The following is a 23242-nucleotide window of genomic DNA, read 5'->3' on the forward strand; positions in this document are numbered from 1 at the left end:
TTGTTTTGGGTAATAGTTCTTAAACATTTCTATCTATCCAATGGAAGTGTTTAGAACAATCAGTATTTTGCTTTCTTACACCCAACAGTGACTTATTTACATTCTTTCACTTTATCTGTTCTGAACTTTGCAAGGAAAAATTAAAAAGACAGTTTCAAACCATCACACATATAAAGCCATGAAACCCTCTTCATACTCCACAATGCTCCAGTTTGCACAGGCAGGAATGAAGCACCATGGATCCCATTTATCGGAGGGCAGCAGGTTCCTGGAAATCCATGAGCAGGAAGGTTGTAGGGTAATGGGAAGGAAGATGATAGATGCAATGCTGCACTGTTCCCCAGCAGCAACAACTCCATTGCTGTATGCTGTGGCCTTGTGGGAACCAGTGCCCTGCACAAAGTGTGAGCAAGTGTGGTTAGAGCTCAAGAAAGAGGGTTATTTGACTTGGAGTGGAAAACGTGGCTCCCAGTGGAGGAGTGGGAAAGCCTGAATGTTTCATTGTAGAGGGGAAGGAATTTGAACCTCCATGAAGACTTGGTATTTGGTAACAATAGGTCTCTCCCTGCAAAAGCAGAGAGATCCAGTGGCTGAAAACAGCAGTGAAGCAATTCAGGGTGGGGAGGAAAGCAGCTCTGTGGCTGCTCAGAGTGTATGTGGCTCCTGCAGGCATAGGAGCCTCATTCAGGCACCCCAGCTCCCCCAGCCCTGTGAGACTGAAGTATGAGCTGATGATGGTAGCACACTTCCCTAACCCAGGACCTCTGATTCTTTGCTCCCACCTTTCCTCTTGGCTGCCCTTCACCCCTCAACAAAGAGCACCCACCTTCCCCTGCCCTCCCTGTGCCCCTCTGTCCCCAGTTCCTGCTTGTTTTATCCAAGGCATTCACTGCTTTCTTCTTTCTTCTCCCTCTCTCTCTGTCAGCCGGTGAGTAAGGTGACAATGGGGTGCCTGCTGGTGTCTAACCTCAGCATGAGCCTTGCTCACGGTGTGTCTGCATGCCCAGCCCAGTGCTGGGGTGGCACTTGCGTGTGTCTGCAGGGACCCCAGGGTCCATGTCTATGTACTCACACCTGCTCTAGCTGACGGACAGCTGCCAGCTGTGCCACACGAGTCAGGCCAGCAGTGAGCTCTGCTTGTGCGTACAGACACCATGTGTGTGCACACGTGTGCTGTGGTGTGTGCATGTGTTCCCACCCCACTGAAGGACCCTACTAAGGGCCACCTTAGCCCAACAGAACCAGCCTTCCTGGGCTGGGATGTGACTCCAGAGTCTCCCCCTTTGCTCAGCTTGTGTTTACAGACAAAACTCCAAAATGGGAACAGCAACGGGAAAATGCTTCTGGAGCTTGAAATGCTTTGAGGGAAGAAGGAATCCTGGAGGGGTGTAGCTGCCAAGTGCAGAAAGGCTTGCATTGAGGGTCTTGTACCTGTGAGATGGTCCAGAGGCTGTGGATGCAGGAGGGTTAAAGGGAAGCTCATCCTGTTTTTGGAGAGGAGACCAGCCAGAGTCACTCAGGAAAACATCACAAATACCTGATGTATATAGGTGTAGGAAAGCTGGGGGATCCCAATGTCCTTCCTTGGGGAGACTTCTCTTCCAGGTGCTTACGTCTGTGCCTTCCCCACAGATCCTGCAGAAGCCAACTCACGAGTTGAAGCAGCAGCTGGCAGGCTATTCCAAGCGTGTCGCCAGCTCTGTCACTGAGCTCATACAGGCAGCTGAGGCCATGAAAGGTAAGGAAATTCCTTGCTCAGAGGAGCAGGACAAGGCTAGGATAAGGGTGGAGGTATCAGCAGCTGATGGAGCAAGTAGGATAAGCCAGAAATAAGGTGAGGCCACCTGTAGGTTTAACCTGCCTGCCTTCTTGGTTTTTCCAGGAACAGAGTGGGTTGACCCAGAAGACCCCACCGTCATCGCTGAGAATGAACTGCTGGGGGCAGCAGCTGCTATTGAGGCTGCAGCCAAGAAGCTGGAGCAGCTGAAACCAAGAGCTAAGCCCAAGGTAGTGGTGCTGAGCTTTGGCTGAACCTGTGCTCAGCTTGAGGTGGGCTGGGGCTCTCCTGTGTGTGCTTCAGAGAGATGTGAAGCGCATCCAACAACCTGCAGGCCTGTTGCCACCCACATCCCCAACTGCATCTTAATTGGGCAGCCTGCACCCCCTTGCACCCTGCATCCCTTAATCCAGCTTTGTATGTGCCCCCTCAACACTCTGCAGCAATCATCCTTCTCTGTTCTGTCTGCCCCAGCATCCCTCTGTGGGCCTCACACCATGCTTTTGCTTGCAGCAAGCAGACGAGAGCCTGAACTTCGAGGAGCAGATCCTGGAAGCTGCCAAATCCATTGCTGCAGCCACGAGTGCCCTGGTGAAGGCAGCCTCAGCAGCTCAGCGAGAATTAGTGGCCCAAGGAAAGGTAAAGCTGGAAAACTGAAAGAAATAATAAAATGTAGGGTTGTGACAGAATCTACCTTCTCCCCAGGCCTCTTGTAGCCCTTGTACTCCATGGCAAGTGTTGTACAAGGCAATGAACCTCACTCGTCCTCTCCCCCTCGCAGGTGGGTGCCATCCCCGCCAACGCAGTGGATGATGGACAGTGGTCCCAGGGACTCATTTCAGCTGTGAGTATCACAGTGCTGCTCAGGGGATGGGGAGGGACTCTTCTCTTGATTTCTGCTGCAAAAATGTGGATGCTCTCCCCTTGCACTTCTCCTCGATGGAAGAAGCAGCCATGTTTCTTGCTCCCTATCGCACCAGCAGAGACATGGCATGAAAACTGTTTGTCACTGCCCCACATCCTCCTTGGGGCTGGTTAGGGCATACCTTCCCTAGGGTTGGCTTGCTCCCTGACAGGCTTTCTTACTCACCATAGGCACGCATGGTGGCTGCTGCCACCAACAACCTATGCGAAGCGGCCAATGCAGCGGTGCAGGGCCATGCCAGTGAGGAGAAGCTCATCTCTTCTGCAAAGCAAGTGGCTGCCTCCACAGCACAGCTCCTGGTGGCCTGCAAGGTGAAGGCAGACCACGACTCAGAGGCCATGAAGCGGCTCCAGGTGAGTCCAAGGCTGCCCTGCTAGCCCCAGCTGCTTCTTCTGAGCTACTCAAGGGATGGGTGGCAGTGGGATGAGGGCATGTGGGTGTTCCCCAGGACTTAACACTCCCTGCCTGAGTACCATCAGCAGGGAGCTCGTTAGAACACAGGTTCCAGGTTGCTTGGACTTCACTGCTAGCTGGTTGCCAGGCATGTGAGTGCTGCTAAGCCCAGAAGTGTTCAGGGAAGATGAACTTGCACAGCAATGCCTTGGAGTGCATGCCATGCATCACAGACGTTCCAGAGGTTGATGTTTGGGGGCCATGCTTTGTAGCAGCCTTAATCCTTAGCAGTCATGGCAAACAAAAGGTTAATGCCCGTGTGTCGGGGGGCGGTTGACAAAGGACCAACCCTAGCGTCAGTCTCTCAAGCCAAGAGCCAAGGAGGGTCTGCAGGGCTGCCCCCCATTCCCTGCCCTGTGGCTCAGACAGGATCCAGAGCCCAGCTGGAAGCAGCAGTGCCTGAAATGGTCATGAGTGGGTGGCAAGGCAGCGATCCAAGGAATCCCTGCCTGCAGCTCCCAGCACACCAGGCTGCCTGTCCTGCCTGCCAGCCTGGCCTGGAGCAGGGGTGTTTCCATCCCCCCATCATACACTGGAAGTGTCACTTATGCTGCTGCTCCCCGACTTCCCTGCTGCAGGCTGCTGGCAATGCGGTAAAGAGAGCATCGGACAATCTGGTAAAGGCAGCACAGAAGGCAGCTGCTTTCCAGGACCATGATGAAACGGTGGTGGTGAAGGAGAAGATGGTCGGGGGAATTGCACAGGTGAGGAATGGGGCCACTCTGGTGGCATAGGGGTGGCTCCAGCTGCCACCACAACCTGAGTGTGGCTCTCACAGGAGTGTATCCTACCACCTACAAGTACAGGGCACATCTCAAAAGTGCCTCAGAAATGTGCTGTGGGCACCCCCATCCCACCCAGTTCCAGTTAAACATTGTAGCTTCATTTTGTCTTGCCACACGTAGCAGTGGGCACAGCCTGTGCTGGTACATACTCTCAATGTAACATCCACAGTTCTCCTTAGTGCAGTGTCCATGACGTGTGAAGGGCAGAGCATCCGGTAAGGAGTAAGAATTGCCCAATATAGGGGGCACAGGTCCCAACACGGCCTTCTGGTTACAGGCTTACAGCTGAGACCCTCAACAGGGTACGTGAGGCTGAGCTCTGGGAGCTGTGCTGCTTCCCTGCTGTTTGCAGATAGTGGTGCTTTGTGCCTAGGGCCACGCCAGCCCAGGGAGATTGTGGCTCTGGTAGAGGGGAGGCAGCAGAGTGGTTGGTACTGCTGCAGCAGAGGCTATAGCCATCCATGTCAGAGGCAGCCATGACCACACAGGGCTCTCTTCTGGCAGATCATTGCTGCCCAGGAGGAGATGCTGCGCAAGGAGCGAGAGCTGGAAGAGGCACGGAAGAAGCTGGCCATGATCCGGCAGCAGCAGTACAAGTTCCTGCCCTCGGAGCTGCGGGATGAGGAGCAGAACTGAGCCCCACGCCCTCCCGCTGCTCACTGCACAGACTGCTGCCTGCCCGCCCGCTCCTATTTAAGACAACCCGCCTCAAGATGGGCTGACTGGGCTAGACCAGAGCTCTGCCTGCACCCAGAGTGCTGGGACTAACCCACCTGCTGCTCCAAGCCGGTGCTGCACCAGCAACTCCGCTTTGCCGCCCAATCCACCTTCCCGTGCACACCCAGGGCAGGGCCAGAGCGCCCAGAGGGCCCCAGCTGGGGTGGGAGACAGGGCTGCACAAACTCGGAGCTTAACCGCCAGCACCAGGTGTGGGGCGGGAGAGCTCTTTACTGATGGGGATTTTTTCTGTGTGCCTTTGTTGTTCCCACTTGGGCTCCTTTCTTCTCTCTCCTCCATGCGGGAGGGGGAGAGGCAGGCAGCTTGCCCTCTCCTGCGCGATGGGGTGCAGGGAGCAGCATAGTCCCTCACTGAGCTCTCACAAAGAGCTGCCTTTCACCTCCAATGCCTTATTGCTGGCTGAGTCTTACTCTTTTCCTTCCTCCTCTCCATGTGGTCCACAGCTTCCCTAGGAGGCACTGAGCACCACCCCCCACCCCCTCCATGAGCATCTTCCATCAGCCTGGGCCTCTCTGGGGAGCCGCAGGACTGGAAGCCATGGTGCCTGTGCTCAGTACTGGGGGGAGTGCGATGGGTTCACCCCCACAGCTGCTCTTTGTTTTCCTGTGGGGCTTCCCCCTGCCCCAGCCAGCTCTGCCTTCCTCCTCCTTCCCAAGTGCCTGCATTGTTTTCCAAGATCTGCAGTATTTTTGTAACTTTTCCATTTCTCTAGTATTGAGCCTGCAGCTTTCAAAGTTCATTTATTCCTGCTTCCCCTAGCTCATGCCCTGCCCACTAACACCTGTCTCCTGCTGGGGTCCCGCAGCCCAGCATCCCACCCCTCCTTGGCTTCGGGATCCCTATCCCTCCCCCTTTGCACTTGCTGAGGCTTCTCTCACTATTTTGATACTTCAAGCATCCCATATTAAACATTGAAGGAAACCAGCTCCCCCCGAGGCTCTGGGGTGGGGTGGGGATGCCAGTGTCTCCGTGAAAAGGCGCATTCATCAATAAAATCTGGTTTTCCTGCTTTCTTGCTGCTTGACTCAGTGGGACCCCCTGAGAGAAAGGGAGGGCTGGTGGGCAGGGGGCCCACAGGCACCTGCCCTCCCAGCAGAGGTCAAGGGGGAGTGTTGCACGGCTGCTTATACAGCATGGAAAATATTTGCGGCATGTTCAGTCTCAGGCACCCAACAGCCTGGACCCCCGCTGCCAACCATGTGCCAGCCCTTGCAGGTGCTGCCAAGGGGGGCCATCACTGTGGGAGGGGGACCTGGGGATTTTGTTGCTTGGGGATTTGGGATTTAGGGATAAGTGAGGCACAGTGAAGAGGGAGGTGAGGGTCAAGTGCAGCTGGGCTCCTGTCCCCCTTCCTGCTGTCAGCTGAAAATGTCCCTGGGTAGGGTGCTACAGCGGTGTAGGTGGGGGACCGCTCTGGTCACGGGTGCTCCACTGGTGGGGAAGCAGCAGATCTGCATGCTGTGGGTCTGGGAATGTGGCTGGAGCCCTCTCGGCTGCCGGCGCTGAGCTCAAACCCCGAAATAGCCCCCTAGGGCCGACCTGCACAGGCAGCAGCTGCCCCGAGTGACCGTGTCCCCACCTGTTCCCACCCTGTCACTCAGCAGGGGTTTGGGGGGCGTGAGTGGCAGCAGGGCAAGCAGGGATGCTGTGAGGTGGATTGGAGACTTGGGTGAGCTGGAACATGTCCCCTTGTCCAGGAACTGTCCCTGGCACCATAAGCAGCAAGGGCAGCATCCTAGTCAGTGACCCCTGTCACCTTGCAGGCACATCCCTGGGGGCTCAGAGGGGCTGGCCCCTGAGACATTCACCTCTGGCTGGTCTCCAGGGTGGATTTGTGGCTCTTGCAGGCATCCTAGTCCTCCCAGCTGTCCCCTGACAATCTGCACTAGTCTGACCCAATACCAGGCTCTCACCCAGGTACTAGTTAGGCATGGGGCCCTCTTAAGTGGCCAGCAAGGACAGTGAGCAGATACAGTGTGGCAGTGGCCCCAGCCTCAGCCTGATACCACAGGCCCAAAGGAGCTCTGGCACCCTCTGCACAGGGTTGCCAGCACACTCTGCTGTGTCCCTCCAGGCGGGGATACAGGCAAGGGCTGGCAGCACCAGGGGAGGGACACAGGGTGTGATTTGTCTGCTAGAGTGAGGGGTTATTTTGGCAGGCAGGTTTGCGTGAGCACACACTGAGTCTTGAAGCTGGGATGTCACAGTCATGAGGTGCCAGCACTTCCGCAGGGACCCAAACCTGGCTGAGGTGGAGGCAGCATGGAAGCTGCAGCCCAGCTTCTCAAAGATCTCAGAGATGGGGTGAAAGGCTGCGGCACGGGTTGCATCTGGAAAGTTCTGGTTAGATGGCAGGACAAACTTCTCCCTGGGAGCATGTCAGACCCTAGAGCAGGGTGGCGTTGGACATGGTGCAGCAAGGGGAGTGATGAACCTGCACATCCCTTTGCACACTGTTGTCCTAGAGGTCAACTGAAAGGATAGCTTTGAGGGCAGACTTAGGGGCTTGCGCACCTAGATGGCCCAACCTGTGCTGCCTGGACATGGCCATGATGTTTGGAGCGAATGGGAGAAGGCAGCAAGCAAAAACTTCATCCTTTAGGGGGAATATCTGAGGGCTGAAGCTCTGCATGGTTCCAGGACAACTGCCTGGCTGCTCACACCATGCACGTCATCGTCCTTCCCCCATGTGCCAAGCCCATGAAATTGCTCCACGCTGAAGCATCTTGCAGAAAACCATCCATCTTCCCTGAAACTATGGGAGACAGATCTTCCCCCTCCTCTCAGAAGCCACGTGCTGGTGGTTACTGACTCTCCTTGTCCAAATATGTGCCTAATTTGTCAGTATTAATAGCTGCTCTCCAAGAGTCCAGCAGCGGTTCTTCTGCTGCTTTCCCCATGGTGCCAGCAGCCCCTCAGGCTTCTACTTCTCCTGTCCTTCCTGTGCTCCAATAACTCAGGTCTGAGAGCTCCTAGGAAGCCACTTTCTCCAGCTTTCAAACTCTTTTTGCTCCTCTCTGCTTGGAGCAGAGGGCCAAAAAGTTGCAGCAGGCAAGGCTGGATGCAGCCACAGAACGTGCACACCCCTCCTGTCCCTGTCCCATCCCAACCTCCCCATGTGCCACATGGCTCCCGTGGCCCCTCCTTGCAGCCCCCCCGGCCCGGAGCCCACCCTGCAGCTGGGAATGCGCCAGAAGCATCTACAAGTGTTATTAAAGTGAGGGTTATTTTTGGAGGAGCTGGGATCTGAAGGGCTTGCATTTTTTTTGCCTGTGGAATATGGTTTATTTAGAGCAGAAAGATGAAGCAGGACGGTGGGCTGCTTGTGCACCATGTGTCACCCTGAAATGTCACCCTGCACCTGGTTGTACATGTGCCAGGTGTCCTTGTGAGTGCCAGGGACAAGCAGCACCAGGGTACAAGCAGCAGGGACGTGTGTGCCAGGGAGCCTGCATGGAGCTGGGACCCTCCTGCCCCATAGTGATGGAGGAGATGGATGGGGTGGTCAGAGGATCCACTTGCTTGTCTCCCGGGGGATTTTCCCCATGTGGGCAATGCCAGTCCATGGTGTTCCCAAGCACAATCACAAGCCTGAGAATGTCCCCAGAACTTCAGTACCAGCTCATGGGTGCCCCCAAGTGCTATGCCAGGTCCTGATGTGCCCCCAAGTTAGTCCAGCAAGTAGGGTCCCTCAGGCCCCAGGATGCAGTAACAAAGTATGGCATGTCCCTAGGACAGTACTGAGACAGCTCTGACTGGAGCAGAGACAGGTCTCAAACCCTGGGGGTGGATCGCTGGTGGTGTCCCTGGGGCGCAGTAACAGCACAGTGACAGCCCATGCAGTGAGAGACCACAGGGAGTCCCCCAAGACCTGCACCACGGGGGAAATGCCGGCAGAAATGCCCCTACTGCGGTGCTCCCGGGTGTCTCTCGCCACTGGGTTGTCCCTAGTGCAATAGCGTTAGGCTGTCCGTCTCACAGTGCCCCAGGGTGTCCTTCATACAGTGCCCCTAGCATAGTGCTCTGGTGTTCCCTTCTAGCACTGTCCCTGCGATGTCCCTTGTCCAGTGCCTCCGGGGTACCCCTAAGGCGTTGCCAGGGATGTTCCTTGCCCGGTGCCGTTGGGGTACCCCTAGTGCACTGTCCCCACGGTGTCCCTCCCCTGCTGCCCTCGTGGGCTCCCGGCGCAGGGGCTGTGGCGATGCTCGTCAGAGGTGCTGCCCCCCCCCGCCCGACTCGGTGAGGGGGCCAGCGGCGAGTCTGTCCCTAAAAGGTACTGGCGGGCGGCGGGGGAGGTGCCGGGGCGGCCCCCGCCCGGCGCGGCCCCTCCCCGGCTCTTAGGCGGCTCGGCGGGGCGGGAGGCTCAGTGCCGGTGCTCCCGCCACCCCCGGTACTCTCGCCGCCCCCGGTGCTCCGCGCTCCACTGCCGTCGCCCCAAGCCTCGCCGCTGTCCCACCGCCACCATGGAGGCCATCAAGAAGAAGATGCAGATGCTGAAATTGGACAAGGAGAATGCCATCGATCGTGCCGAGCAAGCAGAGGCCGACAAAAAGCAGGCAGAGGACCGCTGCAAGCAGGTGGGTGTGCCACGGACTCCCTCGGCATTGCCCAGGGACCAGTGCCTTAAGGGTCTTGAGCCCTCGGGACCTCGTCCTGATGAGCGTTCAGACTGGGGACCCTTCCCCTTGGGTGTCCAGCCAGGGGACCCTCTAGCCATTGGGTGACCAGCCATAAGGACCACATCCCAGCCAGTGTCCAGCGCTGGGGACCCTGTCCCACTGGGTGTTCAGCCCCTGGGACCCTGTCCCACTGGGTGTTCAGCCTGAAGACCCTCCACCACAAGAGTGTTCAGGTCCAAGGACCCTGTCCTGCTTGATGTTCAGACTGCGGACCCCATCCCAATGTCCAGTCTGTGACTGCCTGTCCTGGTGGGTGGCCAGCCTGTGGATCCTCTGTCCTAGAGGTGTCCAGACTGTGGACCCCTGTCCTAGTGGCAAACAGCCTTGGGGACCTTGTCCCGATGGATGCAGATCCCAAATTTAGGGGTGCCCATCCTTTAAGACCTCACCTCATTGGGTACGTAAGGACCTCACCCCACTGTGTGCCCATCCCTGGGGAACTCGCCCAGCTGTGTGCCTGTCCCCAGTGACCACCACTCCAGCCTTTTGCCCCTGACCACTCTCACTGGTCTTCCCGAATATGCCTTATCTCAGCAGGACACTTCCCTATCCCTTTTCCAAGGAGACTTTTGAGGACAGCCAGTCCCACCTCAGCCACACAGAGGCAGGGACCTTCTTGGTGCCCCCTAGAGCTGTGTTTCAAAGTTGGGACCTCTCCAGTCTGCTATACAGGGAGGGAACCCACCACCCTGTTACCCCTATTGGGCTCAGGATGCTGTGTGCGGTTCCTGCCCTTCAGACCAAGGGCTCCACAAGAGCATGCTGACCCCAAGTTGACAGAGGGACCCTGGGTGTCCCTGGGAGGGTGTCCCACTCACCCTTGCCATCCTCCCCTGATCTCTGCCCTCTGTCCCCCAGCTGGAGGAGGAACAGCAGGGCCTGCAGAAGAAACTGAAAGGCACTGAGGATGAAGTGGAGAAGTACTCTGAGTCTGTCAAGGAGGCCCAGGAGAAGCTGGAGCAGGCAGAGAAGAAAGCTACAGACGTATGTAGACACACCAGCAACTCCTCCCCTGCACAGGCGCCGGACCTTGGGGTGGGGGGGGTGGGGGTGAAGGAAGAGGAGGGCCTTATATGGCAAGTGTCCGTGGGGAAGACTGTCAGGATCCCATTCCTGCAATGCTGGCACTGAACTGGGCTTAGATGCATGGCATAGGCTGGACAGATCCTGCTTGGGGTGTGGGGAACAGGGCAGCTGCAGTGGGCAGTGCTCAGATCACTGGTCCTACCTGGAGCTTTGTGGGCAGCCACTTGCCCAGCTGCCCAAAGCTAATGGGGATAAGTGTCCTGAGCTTTGTTACTAGTTCCCAGGCATGCACCTCACAATTGGTGCTTGTAGGAAAACCCTGTGGCACTTGATAAACCCTGGCAGGAGAATGAAAAATAGAAAACCAGAAAATGCTCTTGCTTGTGGCCAGCTGCTGAATGCTGCCTACAAGGATGGATGCTCAGGTTGCGTCGAGGGGACTCAGTCATTTTGGAGTCCAATGTGCCACCCTGTGCCCTGGGAAGGGCAAAGCTAGAAAGAGTTTTATTTAGTGTCATGACTGATGTTTCTCCTGGGAAATGTATCCTGATGGAAAGATGTTAGGAAGGTGTTGAAATTGGCTTGCGCCTGGCCAGGATGAAGGGTTGAACAGCTGTGTGTGGCCACTGAGCTACTCAGGAACAGGGTATAACCACCTGTGCTGTCACACAGGGTATTTGACACCCTATAAATAAATCCTCCTTTTGATAGCCAATCCTTCTTAGATGAAAACCAACCTTGGAAACTGGAGGAGAAGCTGAAGGGGAGCTGGCTGGAGTATAGCCAGCAGGGCATGGCCAGGCTTTTTAGGATTGAGAACAAAAAATTCAATCCCAGCTGGTTTACAGAGCTAAATGAGGGAGAAGTGTCAAATCTCTGAGGCCTCTGCCAAGGACAAGGTTGAGCAGGCAAGGACGAGCAGTGGCAGCACAAGTCCCTGGCATGGCCTGGAGCCTTAGGAAGCAGCCAAGGGACTTCCCAGATTTATTTTCTGACCTTACAAGAGTGCCCCTGTTTAGTTAAATACTAAACCAAGTAATTAAAATACTGGAAATCCTCTGGAAGGGCACATCTATCCTGGTGTGGGGCAGGTCTGTCAAGCTGGACAAGGTAGCTGCTCTGTGTAGTGGGATTTGCACTAGTCTGACTGGATTGGTGCTGGTGTGGGACAGGCTGGGTGTGGATGGGATGTCCCCAGTGTGGGGCTCAGAAGAAGGGGCAAACAGTATCACTGGGCAGAGGTCCAGGGTGTAGAGTAGTTTGCTGCTGGGAGTGGGCTATGCTATGCCAACCTGTCCAGGAAGTGTGTGTTACCCTGCTCTTGGTCCACAGTGATTCGGTAAGTCTGCAGGCTTCAGCATGGAGAGTCGCATCCCAGCAGATACAATGGATAGGAGCCACCAGCTCCTCCAGGGAAGGGCTGGAGCAGGAGGCTCTGTGTGGGAGCAGCATTAGGGAGGGCATGCTGGCTTCAGTGGGAGCTGTGGGCAGGGCTGGGAGCCTGCCACGAGAACAGCTGCCCCAGATCCATGATGAAGCCTCAACAACCTGCACCATGTATGAGGCTCTGGGAGTTACCATGTCTCCACATCAGAGGTCTGGATGTGGTGACAGCATTAAGTGCCAGTGCTGGTGTCACGTCCCCCTCGGGGTGAGGCAGAGTGTAGCTCCTACATCCAGCAGCAGAAGCACAGGGTAGAACACAAAGCCCAATCGCCTGCCTTCCCAGGGACTTTTCTGCCCCTCTTCATACCAGAACAGTGTATTCCTGTAAGTATGGAGCACCCCCATCCCTCAGCCAGGTCAGGGCCCATCCCAATGATCCAGGCACACTGCTGCTCTCAGCAAAATCATCAACAAATGCCTTAAAAGAATAAGTGTCCCTCTGCTCTGGCACTTCCCTGCCTCTGGCACCAGAAGGCTGTGCATGAATCCTACAAGAACCACACTAAGGGGTGCAAAGTGACCCTTTGGGCATTTGGAGGGCTGTCAGATGGTGGCACACTCTGTGGAGTGCCTGACTGTCAGCTCCACATTGCTGCCAGTTCCTTGCCATGAGCTCCGTGAGGCCACCATGACTCCACAACCTCTTGTGCCCAAGAAGGACAGTCTGTGATGCTCATGGCAGGACATGGACAGGGATTGCTGGGCTTGGTACAGAGGGTTTAGCCGGAGCAGTCCTCTCCAGCCTCCCACGTCCCTAGTCCGTGGCCCATCTCCAGCTACCCCAGCAGGGACACAGGGAAACTCTGCTGTTCCCAGGCCATGATCCCAAAAACTTCACCCAAGTTCCCGCCCCAAGTTGTTCTCCCTGGCCAAGACTTTGCTCTTATTTGGAGATTCCCTGAGACAGTGGGAGGGAACACGGCTCTGCTGGGAAGTGACTGCATCCTTGGGTGGGGCTGGAGAAGGAGGCACCCAGTCTGACCGCCAAGGGACCAGTGTGGCTATGCCCCAACCTTTCTCCCAACCTGCCCCTTGCCTGCTTGCAGCCTGCTCACTCCAGCTCCGTTGTTGTTGAGGACTTACATTTTGGCTCTGGGCCCCATGCACTGCTGGCTTGGGAGCACTTGGCATCCAAGCATCGGGGGGGAGTGGGACTGGACTGGCCAGCACTTGAGGCCAGGGCCATGTGCTCCCAGAGGACCCACAGCACTGCCTCTTTGATCACCATTTGGCAGGGGGACACAGAGACACAGGACACTGCTGGAAGTGTGACCAAGTCCCCACCAGGACCCCTGGCCCTGGAGCTGAAGGCAGCTGGCAGGGTCAGCCCAGGAACTGGCATGTCTGAAGGAAGGTGTGAAGTGCAGCTGGAGCTGCCCGGGAGCTGTCAGAGCTCCTTAAGGGAGGATTGAATGCCATCAGCACCAGCTTCTCCCGATGGATCAAGGCATGTGCCTTGGCCAGAATACAGAGCTGGGAGCTGGGGGACTGGCCTACCCAATAGAGTATAGCCCCAAGGGTAGCTGATAGGTGCAGGGGACTCAATGGGACTTATGGATCTCTGTGGGGCTGACTGCCAGCCAGATCCTCCTTTGCAGGAATGGATGCTGAGGGGCTGAGCAGGATGGCTTTTGGGGAGCTGACCGTGCCCTGGGGCACCCTGGGAGGATGACCATCTGCTCTGTGCTTCTCATTGACTTACATATGGCCACCATGGAGAAACCACATGACACCCCTGAACTCTACAGCAAGGGTGTGAGGAACAGATCTTAGGGAGCACCCATGAGTATACTGCTTCTGTGTCCATTGGAACTCACTGGCTGGATTCCAGATTTCGGAATCACCAGACTCATCCGGCCCTTTTTCTCACAGGGGAACGGACACCCTGGGCTCCTCTTGATTGCTCTGGGGGACTTCAGTGGAACTGTGCACCTCTGCCTGGGGGGCATCATGCACCCTACCCTGGGCTGTGTCTCGTATCTTGGGAGGCACCATGTGCCCTGCCAGCGGGAACTTGTGTATCTGCCTAGAGGCATCATGCACCCTGTCTAGGATGGGGAGGACAAGTGTGCACTGCCCAGAAGTCAGTTAGCATCTTGCCTTAAAGGGGTGTTAGGGACAGTGACCCCCTGCCCGAGGCCTGGGGGCAGTCTGTGTCCTGTGTGTGGTAAAGGGGATCATGTATCCCTCACGACTGTACCCTTCCGAGGGTGGACATCGTACAACCTGCCCAGCTGGGGGTCTGTGTGCGCTGTCCGGCGGGGCGGCGGCACAGGTCGGCGGGTGGCAGCAGGAGGAGCAGGAGGAGGAGGAGCAGGAAGGGATGGAGGCAGGGCGGTCGGCGGGAGCGGCTGCTGCCTGTGCGCTTCCTGCCCGAGCCAGGCGGATTCCACAAAGGGCTCTGGCGGCGCAGCCTCTCCGCTGGTAACCCCTCGCCATGGTCAGCATCAACTCCATCGACGCCGTCAAGAAGAAGATTCAGGGCCTGCAGCAGGTGGCCGACGAGGCAGAGGACCGCGCCGAAACCCTGTACCGGGAGGCCGGTGCCGAGCGGCAGGCCCGGGAGCGGGTAAGGGCCGCCGGGGCGGGGCTGGGGGCTGTGCCCCGGCAGCTCCCCGCGATGTTCCACCGGCTCCGGCCCCGCCGCCGGCATCCCTCACCTCAGGCTCGGCTCTGCTGCCCCGGCCCCGGTGGCCGGGCTGGCTCCACCGGGGCGGAACGCCGGGTGGGCTTGGGCAGGCTGCCACCAGGTGCCGCGGCGCAGGGGGGCTTCGGGCAGCGATGCTGCCTGCGGGCTGCCTCCTCCAGCTGCTTCCTCCATGCGTCCTGCTAGGGATGCTCTGCGGCGAGGCTGCCTAGGGCTTCCCCGGCTGGCGGGTCACTAGGGAGCGGTAGGTGCCTAGCTCTGCCTTAGCTCTGCCTGAGGTCGGGCAGATTTTGGGAAAGGATCCCCAGCGCCAGCAGCGTGCACAGCTGAAAACCCCACGGCCAGGCTCTTGCCTGGCTTCCTGCAGGGTCTGAGATCCAGACTACAGCAGTCGCTGAGTCTTCAGCTCTCCAATGTGTCCCTTCGTGCAGACAAGCCTTTCATGATGCCACATACCAAAATTTCCACTCTGGCAGTGGGATGGCATTTCCAAACGGCAGCCTTTTCCTGGTTTGTTTCATTCAATTGCTGTTGGGAGTGTTTAGTTGTTTGTTTTTTTCTTTCTTTTTCCTATGTCCACTTCTTTAACATCCTCACAATATCAGGAGCGGCAGAGCTGGGTGCGGTACCCGAGTTGTTGTCGCTCAGGCTGTGTGCAGAGGAAATGGCCCCTTCCTTCAGCCACAGATCAGGTTGCCAGGCTGCCAGAGAGCTCATATTGCCAAGCGTCCATCCGGGCAGCTCTGACCTGCATTGGGGGTGATTTCCTGGGAAAAAAGCTCCCGGTGAGGTGAGGCTGGTGCGGCAGGCAGAGCATCGGCATGCGGGGGCCAACCTCAGCTGCCTGTTGTGCAGTCTGGCAAGGTACGAGCCAGTGAGCTCTTGGGGTGGAGGTGGCTGTTATGTCAGCCATAGGGCTGGTCGCCCTCCTGGCATGCTCCTGGGCTGTCTCACAGGAAGATGCTGGTTGCACCCTTCCCCACCCTGCCAGCGTGCCACAGGGGGACCACAGGTGCTTAGCAGGGCTGTGCAGGCCTTGCTCCTCCCAGTCCCCCTGCTTGGCCAGTGTCCTCCAGGGCATTGCCAGCACTGGAGCATGAAGCTGGATGGGACCAGATGCTGCAGCCAGTCAGGCATGCTCCAGCTTGTGAATAAGCAGGAAACATTATCCCCCTGGGTTGGTGCATGTTTCCCTCTGTCCTGGTGCGTGGGACTGCTCCCCACAGTCAGGCCTCACTGCCACCTATCCCTTTGCACCCAGGATTTGTCTTCCCACAACCCTCCCAATGGGGAGCAGACCTGGGAGCTGCAGAGGCAGTGCTTCCTGGCAATGGCAATGAAGATGGATTTCCTTACCAAAGGGAAAGTGTGGAAGACCAGGTGTCAAGAGGCTGGAGAGGGACCAGGGCCACTGATCCCAGCCGGCCCCAGATCCCAGCCATGGCTCCCAATGTGGGTTCAGGACAGGCTCTTGGCTTGCTCTGCTGCCTCCATAAACAGGAAATCCACAAGTGACTGAGATCTCCTTTTTGGGAGCAGAGCTGCACAGGGCATTCCTCCCCCTTCACTCACTGCTCTGCAAACCCCAAACACCATCCCCATGACAACAAGGCCACTAACTCAGTGAACACACCTAGTTCTATGGGGCTGGGGCCACAGGTGTGAAGATATGGTGGAGAGATGCATATGCTAGGCTGGGAGTTTCATGGCTAGGAGGAGCTAGCATCAAACAGGGCACTAGGGATGGAGAAAACCCCACTGTCTCTATAGAAAGATGAGGGGATGCATGATCAGACATCCTATTCCAGTAAGTACTGGCTTGTCACACTATGCCATGGGGGGCTGTTCCGGGTAGTGAGTGTAGAAGTAACCACTGAAAATTATTTTAAAATATATATGTGTATGAGATGGAGTGATCAAGGCATTTCTGCTCCCCTAGGCTGAGGCTGAAGTGGCTTCTCTGAACCGCCGTATCCAGCTGGTTGAGGAGGAGCTGGACCGAGCCCAGGAGCGCCTGGCCACTGCCCTGCAGAAGCTGGAGGAGGCTGAGAAGGCAGCTGATGAGAGCGAGAGGTGTGATGGGAAGAGGACAGTGAAAGTGGCAACATGTCACATGCAGGCAGCCCCCTTGGTTTTGTAGTGGGGTCTCTCTGAAGTGAGTTTGGGGCTGTGTTCCTGCAGACTCTGAAGGGAGAGAGCAGCGCTACAACACAGAGAACCCCTCAGATACAGGCATTCTTAAAAAGGCTTTGAAATTTACAAGGCACCCTTAATATCATGAAAAAAAATTCATCTGGTGTTCATACAAATATCAGGCTGTAACCAAATCCAGAGGGTGCTGAGCTAGAGCAGCCTCCTCAGCTCATGGGAGGATCAACACTCCAGGTGTGCATATCTGTGCTGAGTAAGCAAGGTCAGCTTTTGAACCAGCATCAGTCAGAAAAAACAGTCCTGTACAATGTACTGCCCCATCCTTGTGGCAAGTAGATTTCCCAGGCAGGAGCTGTGCTGGCAAGGGCACTGAGGTTGTATGCGAGGGAGTGCCTAGACATGTCTCCATGTTCCGCACGAGCTCTTCCTTCCATTGGCAACGACTAGTTTGAGTAACAACATCTGAGTGAGAAAGCAGTCTGCAGGAGCCCCTGCTGCAGGGGTTTCTGAGGGTTTGGTGAACCCCTGCTTGTGAGTATTGCCCCTGAATGTGAGAAGGTACAGGAACACGGGAGTGTTCTGCCATTTCCTGAAGGCTGCTGGACTGCCAGGTTGCAGCTGGCTCCTCCTGGGGTGCAGACATTTTCTTCCATAAATGATGGGTTGAAGGCCTGCCTGGTTGAGGCTCTGGCTCCAGCTTTGCTGATGTAGTTGTGCTTGGGGTACCGCTGGTGTGACACTGTGGGGTGGCCAGTGAGTTCTGGAATCCCTAGGCAATGTTGCATGTCTCTGGAGCTGGAGGATGGTGGGGATACGGGGTAGGCAGGAGGTGCAGGTGCCACCTTGACACATGGCAGTAACTTCTGTCTTGGGCTTTCCTCAGAGGCATGAAGGTCATCGAAAACAGAGCCATGAAAGATGAGGAGAAGATGGAGCTCCAGGAAATGCAGCTGAAGGAAGCAAAGCACATAGCAGAGGAGGCTGACCGCAAATATGAGGAGGTCTGTGTCCCCTTCCCCCAGACCTGACCCCCAGGCAGCACTTGAGCTGTGTCCCCAGCTGTGGCAAGTACAGGGCCAATGCATGCATCTTGCTGCTGTCAACAGGTCGCCCGCAAGCTGGTCGTCCTTGAAGGAGAGCTGGAGCGCTCAGAGGAGAGGGCAGAGGTGGCAGAGAGGTGAGCAGGGTTCCCAGTGGGCAGCACATGGGTGTTCCATGTAGCCCTTGCCCCAGATCCCTGGCAGCCATGAGGACAGGACAGTCTGCATGGCAATGGAGATGTCCCTCCCAAGGCATGGCAGGATCCACCATTGGGGTGGTCCTTGGGCTTTCAGGCTGAGGGCAGGGGGATGCTGGCCCACCAGCAGCACATCCTTGACCCTGTTCTCTGCTGTCCCCTGCCTGGGTTGCCCCTCTTCCATCCCAGCCGAGTGAGACAGTTGGAAGAAGAGCTGCGGACCATGGACCAGAGTCTCAAATCTCTCATTGCCTCAGAAGAAGAGGTACTGGGGCACAGGGTGACATGCAGCAGCCCCCTCTTCTCTGTCGCTGTCTCTCAGATAGTGCAAGCCACCTCTCTCCTCTCTGCACTGCTGCCTCCACCATCAACTTCCCCTTGCCTTCTCATCCAGCGGGTGCAGGCTGGGCACGCTCTTCCATCCTTCCATGCCTGCTTTCCTTCTCAGGGAGCCAGTGGGAGCCTGGTCAGCAGTGATGCACAGCAGTGTGCAAGGAAGCACAAGGAATGGATGAACAGATGCATCCTGGCAGCTCGTGTTCACGGTGGCTCTGCTCCTCCACCTGCACTGTTTCCTTCTCTCTCAACTTGTTTTCTCTCTTTCTTTCCTTCTTCCCCATGGCTGCTCTTTCTGCTCCCCCCTCTCTCCTGCCCCTTGGTCCTGCTCCCCTTCCTGGTGGCCTCTGCTTGGGATGTAGTAAATGTGGTGACCTAGAGGAGGAGCTGAAAATTGTCACCAACAACTTGAAGTCCCTGGAGGCCCAGGCTGATAAGGTAGGATCCAGTGGGGTTGCTGGGTTTGGGCAGAGTGCATGGGATCTGAGGGTGCTGGGGTCTCCTGCTGCGGTGAAGAACAGACAGACATGTCCCCTTGGTCTTATGGATACCTGTCTCTGTTTCTGCAGTATTCCACCAAGGAGGACAAGTATGAGGAGGAAATTAAGCTTCTAGGGGAAAAACTGAAGGAGGTAAGGGGTGCCGTGCCAGCATCACACTGGTGCAGGCAAGAGTTTGCCATCCTGTGTGGGTTTGTGTGTGTCTTCTCACTGTTGCCAAATTGCAGCCCTGCATCCTGGTGAGTGCCTGGGTCCAGGATGCTCCCCTATCAACATGCTATGGTTTAGCATGTGGGGGTCCAATGCGGTCCTTGTCCCTTACGTTTTCCTGTGGAGAGTTCATGGAGAAGGGTATCAGAAGTGCAGATGGGGCAGACCCGGAGTGTGGTGCAACCTACACTGTCCTCATTGCACCCCATAGCTCACCCTCTCCCCACTGTGCTCCTGCAGGCAGAGACCCGGGCAGAGTTTGCGGAGAGGTCTGTGGCGAAGCTGGAGAAAACCATTGATGATCTAGAAGGTAAAATGTCCCTGCCAGGCCCGTGTCCCTCTTTCCTAGGGAGCACTGGCCACAACGAGCCCCTGGTGTGGCCAGTCAGTGCTTGGCCAGGATGAGGGGGTGGACAGGGGTCCTGGGAGGGGGGACACTGGATGCCATGGTGTCTGGTATGGGAATGCAGAGCTGCTGGAGTCTGGGCTCTGCCCTTGGATGGGGAATAAATTCGCATCCACACATCCTGTGCCTGCATGCTCCCCCTGCTCACAGCCACTTTCTTTCTCTCTCCGCCACCTGTCCCCCACCCTGCTCCACCATCTGCCCCCCACCTGCCCCCCACCTGCAGACGAAGTGTATGCACAGAAGATGAAGTACAAAGCCATCAGCGAGGAGCTGGACAATGCACTTAATGACATCACCTCCCTCTGAGCTCCCCGTGAGGCACCAGCATTGCACTCCCTCGCCTCTTCCTCCTCCTATTCCCCATCTGCCTCCCCATTCCTCAGCTTGGCTGCTTGCCTGACTGGCCCTCCCATTGCTCTCCCTGCCCTGTCTGTTCTCCTTTGCCCTTTCTAACCTGTGACCTTTCCATTGGCTCCTTTGGGACAAAAGCCAGCCTGGGGTGTTCCTGCAATACCCCTCTTTGTGGGGATAAAAGGTCTAGGTGCTATGGGGTGTTTTTAGGCAGGAAAGCAGCCCCTGGAACCCACATGCATTGAGCAGACAGTGCATATCCAGTTGCAAGTCTGTGCCCTAGCATTGCCAAGTGGGTTCCAGGACTGTGAGCAGTAGCCCTTCAATCCAGCAGCTTCCTCTTTGGCTGTCCAGCAGCAGAAGCACTGGTAGCCATACAGCTGCATGGCTCAGTGGCCACCTGCCCTCTACATCCCTTTTGCAAAGGCTTTCAATGCTGCTTTCTGGACTCAGGGTAGGGAGGACCTGCATGGGGAAAGTGGTACCTCCGTTGCCAAAGCTTAGGGCCAGGGATGGAGGGTTTGGTCCAGCTGCACAGGCAGCCCTTTCCCAAGCAGGCAGGTAGGTAGGCAGCACCCAGATGCCTACTCCCTTGCCCCAGCCTTCCTTCTGTCCTTTGCACATTGCTCTTCAGTTTGCATTTCATGACTTTTATGTTCTGTCCCTCCAAGTTACTGAATTTATCTCAATAAAGCGTTTTCTTTCCTTGTTTTCTCTTTTTATTTTCCTTCATGCTGCTCTGTCCCTCATCTGATGCCTGTCTCATGTGGGTGCTGGCAGTGGGGTGGTAGGTGGTCACAGGCAGCTCACAGCTGCAAGATCCCTGTGATGGTTGTGGCTGAGCATCAAGTGGCTCCTGAGCTGCCAGGCTGAGTGAGACAGGGTCCCTTGTGCCTCAGCCTTGCACATTACCCCCACCACCCCCCAGCTCTCACAAACAGCTTTCGTCATCTCGTCATCTTCTCCATGATTCCTTTGGCCTGAAACACCAGGGTTAGACCTGGTCCTGTCCATTCCCTGTCCCCACTCCCAGACATTGCCTGCAAGCAGCAATCTCAGCCCAGGCATCTCCCCTGCATCATCCTTCCTCCATGAAAGGGCTGAGCTTGTGTCCTAGTAGCACTCCTTAAATGGGGCTCTGATCCTCCTCCCTCAGCACTCTGCCCTGCACCAGAACCTAGCTCCCAAATTCATAGGCTCACAATCCCAACCCTACCCCAAGACCAGGTGTCTCCTCCTGACAGTCCAGCTCATCTCTGCTGCTGGCTGGGCAGCTGTGGGATTTCCAGTGAGGGCTTTGTGGAACATGTCTCTTTTCACTAATTCACCTTTCTCTCTTTTTTCCCCTCTGCTGCACTGATGTCTCCGTTTTCTCCAGAGCGCTCCCGGCGGGAGGCTGAGAAAAACCGCATTCTCACTAACGAGCTGCGGGTCATTCTTACCGAACTTAACAACTGAGCTGCCCAAAGCTCCTGGCCCCAGCCCAGCCCCCCTGCACTGTTTTGACCAGGGTGGCTGAGGGGTGGGAGCCCCCATCTGCTTCCTGCCATGGCTAGGTGGGGTGTGAAGCCTTGGCTTAACCCCCTGCCTCGATGGGAGATGGAGTCCCTCTGGAGTTGAATGTTTTTGTTTGGGAGAGGAATGAGGGTTTTTGTGATGTCCTGGGATGCCCATGTGGTGATGGTTGTTGCCCATCATCAGCCTGGTCCTGAGAGGGAGGGATGCGGTCCTTTGTGGCACTGCTTTCCTCCCCTTGTCCCAGGAATTAGTGGCCAGCCTCTTTCTCCTCACTCTAGTTACCCCAAACTGTGCAGGGAGGATCCCCTCGAAGTAGGGTCCCTGCAGAGTGCTGGGAGGGCTGGGATAGGAGCAGAGGATCCAACAGCACCCTCTGACCCAAACTTGGGCTAGTAGACTGGGAAGAGCCAAGCAGAATGTGCTGGGGGTTGGGGCTGGGAGGGCAGAACTCATGTTCCAGCCCTGTCTCTGGAGCAAAGGAGGATGGCATTTGGAAGCAAACACTGGAGGAGGCTGCCTTGGTAGCAGGCTGCCTGGCAGAGCTTGTCCCTGCAGCCTCATTATCTCTGCTCCTTCTGTCTCTCTGCTGTCCTTTCTGACCACCCTCCTGGGCTGCTCTCTCTCTCCTTTTCTTCACGGAGCACTGCTGGGTCATGCAGCAGGCACTGGCTCTCCTCTTTTGCTAGCCAAGGGTTTGTGCACATGCCCTCAGTCTGCCAGTGGTGATGCCCAAGGGCAAGACATGCTGGTGGCTGGTCAAGGAATGGTACTTGCCAGCAGTATCTGCACTGTGGAAGGCTTGGCCATGGGCAACAGGGCACCACAAAGGATGGAGATGTTGAAGAGTGGCACGAGGACCACCTACCCCAGTGACTGGCCTGGCTGCCCTAGCAGGTTTTGGAGCAGCTGGGCTCATCCCTATCAGTGATGGGGCTGCTTGTGTGGACTCTGCTCTGCAGGGATGCCCATCTCAGCTGGAGGATGTTGCCATACTGAAACATCCATCTGTGTGCATGTGTTTGTGCTTGGTGTGGTATGCCTGGGTCTGGCTGCACCTGGGTACACTTGGGCTGTGTCTGTGTGCGTGGCTGGGTGTCCTTGTATTCACAGAGAGTCTGGCCAGTGCCAAAGAGGAGAACGTGGGCATCCACCAGGTCCTGGATCAGACCTTGTTGGAGCTGAACAACCTCTGAGCTGCCCTGGGGAGTAGAGTTCCTCTTCCCTACCCCACATATGCACCCCACTGGCACGCTCAGGACATCATCAGCTGAACTGCGTCTTGGCCAAATCCACACATCCATTGAGAAGGGAAGCCCTGCAGCCTTACACCGTGGCTCAGGGGCATCTTGTCTGTGCACAGCCTGACTGCCTCTGTCCTGTCTTCATGTCCAAGTATTAAAGCAAATTGACAAGATGGATGGGTGCATTTGGTCCTTGCAGGCAGGCAAAGACACCAGGAGACATTGTGGGGTTTCCATGCCCAGTTTGTGTGGGTTTGATTTCAGGGTGCTTACGGCCAGCATGAGGATGTCCTCTATGGCTGTGGCAGGCTGAGAGTGATAACACAGATGGTTTGGGATGCATTCTCTTGTCTCCATTATTTTCCTGGGATGCACAGGAAACCTCCACAGCTAGAAACTAAATTCTAACTGTCAGTCTTCTTAAAGTGGCCACCAATATGGTCATCAGTGTGTCCTCTTCCAGAGCCAGCATGTTACATGTATGGCACCTGGGGAAGCCATGAGGTCTGTGACCTGGACATGGAGTCTGCCTCATGGTTCATGTTCATGACACTGTCTGAGTGTCATATATGGCATATAAGCCTGTGATCATGCATGCACACATCATTAGTTGTCAGGGTCTAGTCCAGGTCTGGGATTAGCTGCTTGTCCTGTGTACTCGTTGCATTTTCTGTTGCCAGTCACTGAATGCCTTGCCTGAGGGACAGCTGTATGAGCTAGCAAATACTAACACAGTAGGCAACCATTTCCCAAAGTGTTCAGGAAGTTTCCTCGTGGTTTTCTACATGTTCCCCAACACAAAGAGAAAAGCAG

At 56.3% G+C, this 23242-nt stretch overlaps 2 protein-coding genes across 15 annotated transcripts in view; both read left to right on the forward strand.

Annotated features, from left to right (window-relative positions):
- The window catches only part of TLN1 (talin 1), a 35943-nt gene extending 30265 nt beyond the window's left edge, over positions 1–5678 (forward strand). The window contains exons 51-57 of the mRNA XM_054397485.1: positions 1633–1738; positions 1883–2007; positions 2291–2416; positions 2559–2621; positions 2873–3055; positions 3734–3859; positions 4445–5678. Coding sequence (XP_054253460.1) covers positions 1633–1738; positions 1883–2007; positions 2291–2416; positions 2559–2621; positions 2873–3055; positions 3734–3859; positions 4445–4576 — 861 coding nt within the window. The 3' untranslated portion in view covers positions 4577–5678. The remainder of the gene's footprint in view (positions 1–1632; positions 1739–1882; positions 2008–2290; positions 2417–2558; positions 2622–2872; positions 3056–3733; positions 3860–4444) is intronic.
- A 3399-nt stretch (positions 5679–9077) lies between these two features.
- TPM2 (tropomyosin 2) lies at positions 9078–22595 on the forward strand. 14 transcript variants are annotated; one of them, XM_054397702.1, is made up of 9 exons: positions 9078–9255; positions 10216–10341; positions 16416–16549; positions 17511–17628; positions 17734–17804; positions 18054–18129; positions 18770–18832; positions 19151–19220; positions 22299–22595. In XM_054397702.1, the coding sequence occupies exons 1-9, from the start codon at positions 9142–9144 to the stop codon at positions 22379–22381; spliced, it is 855 nt and encodes a 284-aa protein (XP_054253677.1). In that variant the 5' UTR covers positions 9078–9141; the 3' UTR covers positions 22382–22595. The 14 variants fall into 14 exon arrangements, with proteins under 14 accessions (XP_054253677.1, XP_054253681.1, XP_054253679.1 ...); XM_054397706.1 differs by lacking the exon at positions 18054–18129 and adding an exon at positions 18563–18638; XM_054397704.1 differs by lacking the exon at positions 22299–22595 and adding an exon at positions 21049–21356.
- The last annotated feature ends 647 nt before the right edge of the window (positions 22596–23242 follow it).

Source organism: Indicator indicator, chromosome Z (assembly GCF_027791375.1).
Source record: "Indicator indicator isolate 239-I01 chromosome Z, UM_Iind_1.1, whole genome shotgun sequence".
NCBI classification, from domain to species: Eukaryota; Metazoa; Chordata; class Aves; order Piciformes; family Indicatoridae; genus Indicator; species Indicator indicator.